The sequence below is a fragment of the Phaethon lepturus genome, unplaced genomic scaffold (genome assembly GCF_000687285.1).
Source record: "Phaethon lepturus isolate BGI_N335 unplaced genomic scaffold, ASM68728v1 scaffold11649, whole genome shotgun sequence".
NCBI classification, from domain to species: Eukaryota; Metazoa; Chordata; class Aves; order Phaethontiformes; family Phaethontidae; genus Phaethon; species Phaethon lepturus.
Genome location: NW_010564189.1, coordinates 91,242 through 97,241, shown reverse-complemented (window position 1 = coordinate 97,241; position 6,000 = coordinate 91,242). Strand labels below are relative to the sequence as shown.

At 37.8% G+C, this 6,000-nt stretch overlaps 1 protein-coding gene across 1 annotated transcript in view; it reads left to right on the top strand.

The window, feature by feature from the left end:
* Positions 1-3,774: 3,774 nt before the first annotated feature.
* The window catches only part of MYPN (myopalladin), a 48,777-nt gene continuing 46,551 nt past the window's right edge, over positions 3,775-6,000 (top strand). Inside the window, exon 1 of the mRNA XM_010294791.1 lies at positions 3,775-4,712. Coding sequence (XP_010293093.1) covers positions 3,775-4,712 — 938 coding nt within the window. The remainder of the gene's footprint in view (positions 4,713-6,000) is intronic.

The following is a 6,000-nucleotide window of genomic DNA, read 5'->3' as shown; positions in this document are numbered from 1 at the left end:
AGCCAGGCACTGCCTCAAAGTGCTACATTTGACTAGTACCCAACTTCTTCCTTACTAAAAATAGAATAAAAAGTTATCTTCCACACAAGCTGAAAATAGAGAAGAGTTAGATATAATATTCTGACCCAGGGTAAGCTCTAAAGAAAAGTGATGGCTCTCTAAGGATTAAGAATTTGGCATCAGATTCATTCTCATCAATAACTTCCTTCTCAACACCAGAAGGAGCACTATGCTCCTTTCTACCTCTTATGCTCTGATGGGCAGAAGGAAGTAAGTTGTTCCAGCTCCTTTGCTGCGGAATTGTTTGTTTTCTCCCATTCACATCTGCTCAACTGCCATCAGAGAGGCAGAAACAGGGTTGAATCAGCAATTTGTCCATTTGGTTCCTACATGTTCACTCAGGACTGCGACAGACAAGTGGGTTTTGCTCTTCCATGTATGGCTGTGCTGTCTAGCTTGGTCATCCAAATGGGAGATGCTTTGTACAACTGCATTGCAGCTAGCCAAAATAAACCATCAGTACAAGGAAGTTTTTATTCGAATACTTTAATTTCCTCTATCATTTTATATTTTTACCAGGTGTAGGCACTCCTGGTTTGCTATTTTGCACTAATTTGCATGTGATTTTCCTCCTTTTGCTATCAGACCGTGGCTTCTGCATCATATTTTCTTGCAAACTAGAATTATAAAGCTAATCTAAACACATCGTTTTTGAGAGCATCTCCTCATATTGCAGTAATACTCCTTAAGGGAATTAGCAGAAATTATTTCTTTCATGTTTCAATGCTTTGTTCAAAAGATGAATGAAAGATATGCAAGACCCAGCGCAGTCTCAAATAACCATGCCGAACAGTTGCTTTACTGTGGTTATTTGCAGGAAAGCTGCACTGTGATTAACAACCTCTGTCCAAAGAGATATAGCACTTCAGTAAGAAAATCAAGCAATAGCTTTACAACAGAGGAAAATGAAACCGTGAATAGTCACAGTCAGATGATTTTCATATACCCTCTCAACAAAATTATTGCAGGAGTTCTTTAATTTCATTTGACTTCGGCAGGTTTTGATCACACAGTATTATTTCCCTACTTGCATTTCCTCCTTAGAATGTCCAGTGTTCTCTAAAGAACTGCGTCATCTTTTTTCGGCTCTGATGACATTTGAGATGAAATGAAGATGTGCTATTCTGAAATGTTTCAGAAAGAGTGGCCAAGAAATGTAGCAAGCTAAATTTTGCAACCATGTAAAACACACATCTCTTCAACCAGGTAAAATGCAGCCTTCTGCTGTAGCATCTAAAGCTACACATACAGCTGGGTGGTATAATTTAGCCATAGCCACAGGTAGGGAGGTTAGAATGGAGCTGCATCCCTCCAGAGATAGTCTAAGAGCCTGTAACTTCTATGACATCCCACTAAAAGCACACACTCTTTTTGCAGGCTAAGCCAGCTACACAGTGCAGAGAAAAGAGCTGGCTATGGCTCTGCTTCTTCCCTTCTGTCTTTAAGTAGATGCAAGGTGGCACATGGGGAGGAGGTCTAAGGCAAACTTGCCCTATGTTACAGCTATAGTCTCAGTCTGCAGTGCATTCACGTGCAAGGTTTGTCTTCCAGTCTGTAAACTCCTTATGTTAGAATGTATTTAAACTCTTCAGAATTGAAACTGTAGCCTTAGCTGTGACCTTTACAGCACATAGTATGCTATCAGCACATAAACAAGATAATATAACCCCTTAAACACGTTCAGCTTCAGTAAGGTTGCACAGCTGTTTCAGAAGTAAAAGCTGAGCAAGCAAAAGTAGTATACATAGAGCGGGAACTTTAAGCCTCGCGGAGACCTCTTTGTTTTCATAAGAGGTTAAATTACATACTCTATCCAGTCATGAAACAGCTTACAACATTATCTCATGTGGGCTTCCCAAATCAGTGTTCTCTTATGTGCCACAGCTTCACTGAAACACTGTGCCAGATAATTTAACGCCAAGTATTCAATTAGTATTGCAGACCCTGACTCAGTTGCAAGGATTAGACTGGGTGCTTAAAAGCATATAATTTATATGGTGTTTTGTCATTTTTTGTACAGGCACAAACTTACCAATATTTTGGTTGGGTGCCTTTGTTGTCTTACTGATTTTGCTTGTTTCATCTTACCAAAAAAAAAAAAATTAAAAAAAAATTATCTAAATAAATCTAAAATCCAAATCTAAATCTAAAATGCTAAATATTTGTGTAAGAAAAAGAATTTCAATACAACAAATTGTGCCTCAGGCAGAGGGATTAAGGTCTCAAAAAGCACATCAGAATATGATAGCTTTATGTTCATTCATTGAAGAAGAATACAAACAGTTAAAATTGAAGTTTTCCTTTTTGTAAATAAGGAAGAAGGGTTGTTGTTCACATTCCAGGAAGAAATACTGCAGCACTACAGCTAATTTGCTTTTTACCAGCCCTTTTCCAGGGACAACTGTCCCGCTAGCAGAGCAGAAAGCCTTTCACAGCAGAGATACCTCTTTTACTTCTCTTCCTCTGGCAACTTAAGCTGTGACATAAGGCTATGAATGGAAATGGCTGAGGCAAGGGCATGCGTGTTCCCTTCTCCTGATGCCACGACAGGAACAGAACCTTCTGCAGTGCGACAAATCAGACACGTTGGAATACGAATATTTGAAACCATAGGAGCAAGACTTGCCAGGCCATAAATGAAGGAGAGAGTTACTGCGCATTGCATCTTCTGAGAGACAGATCCAGTAAATAGTCGTACACTTGTTTCAGTATCTGTGAAGTACCAGCTCCCTGAAAAGTTGTGAAGAGTATTTGCCTTATTTGTCTTCATATTTAAGCCACCTTAAGATGAGTGTGTTAATAGGATGGCTGAATCCCTCTACATTCATAATGGCTCTTGTGTAAATAAAAGGGAAAATATTCTGCAGAAGTACTTACTAAAGTTTCAAAAGGGATACTTCAGCTTTGCTTATTGGGCATGCAGGTTAAGTATGGGCTTTCTGATATTGTCTTCTCATCTATGGTACATCTTCTCAGAATCAGGATGACCTAAGATAATGATTTTGAAAGGCCTGTGGTACAAACGATGTTCGTATCAAATAATGATGTAATTCTCTACTTACTTTAAATAGCTTATTAGAAATAATGCTTAATTTAAGAAGGTACAGAACATTTAGAACCATTATTGCTTCCTATAATGCAATATCTTTAAGAATTTTAAATGAAAAATTGCCACTATAGAATATTTTTGCTCTCCTCTCCCCTTCTCCTTCCTCCTCTTATCCTTCAAATGCTTTTGAGGGGTCATTTACTTACTACTTACTACTACTACTAAAGCTAAATTTACTTAATTTAAAAGTACTGTTACTCTCACAACTTTCAGTTCTTGATATACCCAGCATTTAATCTATTTGATGAGGTTGTTTCTTAGCTAAGAAACACACATCAGCAATGATGAAGATTTGACATTTAAACTCAGTTAATAGTTCTATAGCTTTGCCTGGAACAAAGTATAAATTACCACACATGCAGTTGCTTTAGCTATGTAAGGTTACCAACAGCAGAAAGTGATAAAAGATTGATTTTACTGGGTAAAGGCAGTAGTATCAGGCAGAAGTAGGCCTTTAAAACAAGGCCATACTTACAACTTAATATGCAGCACACAGATGCACTTTGAAAATGATGTGTGCTGCTTTTCAGAAGCCTGTAATTGTGTGCAATCAAAAAGTTTGCTATTGATAAGGTGTGGTCCTATTTGTCCTTTTTGTTGGCAGCATGCAAGACGACAGTTTAGAATCCTCAACTTCAATATCTCAACTTCTGAGAGAAAGTTATTTAGCTGAAACTAAACATCAAGGGAAGAGTGAAAGAAGCAGATTGGAACCAGCTTCTCATAACTTCCATTATGGCAATGCTTCTGGTGATTCAGATGAGGTAGCTGCCCAAGATGACCTTCCAGATCTCTCTGCCTTTTTGAGCCAAGAAGAGCTAGATGAAAGTGTAAGCCTGGCAAGACAAGCTATTGATCAGAATCCACTGGAATCTAAACAGGATGAGCTTCAGGCACATTCACAGCATCCCCCAGATCCGCTAAAAAACACAGGAAAACACAAACAAATGGCCCAGTCTACAGCGTTGAAAACATCAGACAATGGCCTGCACTCAAACTTTTGTCAGGACCATGTCAAAAACACAAAGGGCTCCAAAGGGAGCTCTCAAGATCTAAAGAAACACCACCTCCCTTCTGAATCAGAATCAAAAAAGGAATTCCTAAACAAGGCAGCAGATTTTATTGAGGAGCTCTCGTCACTTTTCAAAGCTCACAACTCTGAAAGAATAAGACCTCGAACATGCAAAAACTACAGGAGCAAAATTGATTCTAAGAATAAGCCTGCTCAAAGAAGTAGCTCTAGTCTATCTAGCACATCAGAAAACAGAGAAAGGCTTTCCATTCCAGTACCTCAAGACTTTGAAAACAAACCAGAGAAAACATTTGAACAAACAGATGATCAACAGGCGGCAAACTTGGAATCTATCAATCAATTAACAAGTGCAGAGCTAAAAACAGAGTCAGAATCTGCATCTGTATATTCTGATGAGCCTATTGGACAACCACCACGCTTTACTCAAAAACTGAAGAGCAGGGAAGTTCCTGAAGGAACCAAAGTGCAATTGGACTGCATTGTGGTAGGAATCCCAGCACCTGAAGTCAGGTAAACATATTCTGCACTTGCCATTTTGTATTTCTGTAACAGCAGGTGTATGCCTTACTCTTTACAGATGTTTTGATGCGTATGTTTCAGTAATCTGTAGCAGAAGTCCCTTGACCTTGGTTATTAAAATGTATTAACAAAAAAACCTGCTTTCTTTAAGTCATAGAAAAGTTTGCTTATATTTTAAGACAACATATTTTGGGACACATTCTTTTCTTTGAATTTTAGAGAACTGTTTTTAAATACTGAACTTCTATAATTAAAAGAAAGTGCTAACTCCTTAACAAGAAATGTTAGTTATCTTTATGGAAATCAAGACTGATTGTGCAAACCGGCTAAAATCACCAATGGCCATGAGACCTCAAGCTGATATCTGAAGGTATTTGAGATACGTAAACATAGGTTGCAATAAAACAAAACCACCCATACATGAACAGAGAGAAAAGGCATTCATTTAAGTTATTATACAAATAACTAGGACCAGCTCAGTTCTAATGCAGATTCTGACAACAATTCTGCTGTGACCTGAGAAAAAACACTTCAATTTTATCAGTGTAAGACACCCTTATTAATTGATACTTACTTATGTTGTGTGACTAGCACGCTAATTCTGATGCCTCGGTTTTCACCTATGGATATCTGTGAGGATATTGAAACTTAAACAAGTAACATTTGCAAAGATCCCTGGAGATTAAAGGAAATGTGAAAAGGCTACACTTTGTCAACGACATCAGTGGAATGAGAAACAGATTACTGTAGCTTTTAAATTTATCCTGAAAATTCTTAGATCTCATCAGCATTGCTAAATCTAAATTTGTTCATATAGAGCTCATTAGCTAAATTTACTTTCCAGTTACAGTGGTGGAATTATATTTCCTTTGCTGGGACTGTACCAATCCAATTGAAAGGAAAACTCTATCCATCTTTTAGAGGTCTACTATACATATTTGCATCGTAATATCTGCAGGATCATAAATAGACACTCTTAGTCTAGATGGTTGCTTTTCCTTTTGTAGGCATTTTAGAAATCAGTATTACTTTTCTAAATATTGAAAAGAACTATTTGCATCTTCAGCATGTAATTAAAGCTTCACAGATGGTCCGTTTTTTCCAATTGTCAGCTCATTCTCTTCCTTACATACTTAGACAATGCTGGGTACAGCACTACTACCACTTCTACTGCAGTCAACACCTTTTATCATCTTTCTCACTGAACTAGTAGGCACTATCATCAAATGAAAACTATCTCAACGTCCAAAGACAGAAGCTCCAAAGATCTTTGTGGTAA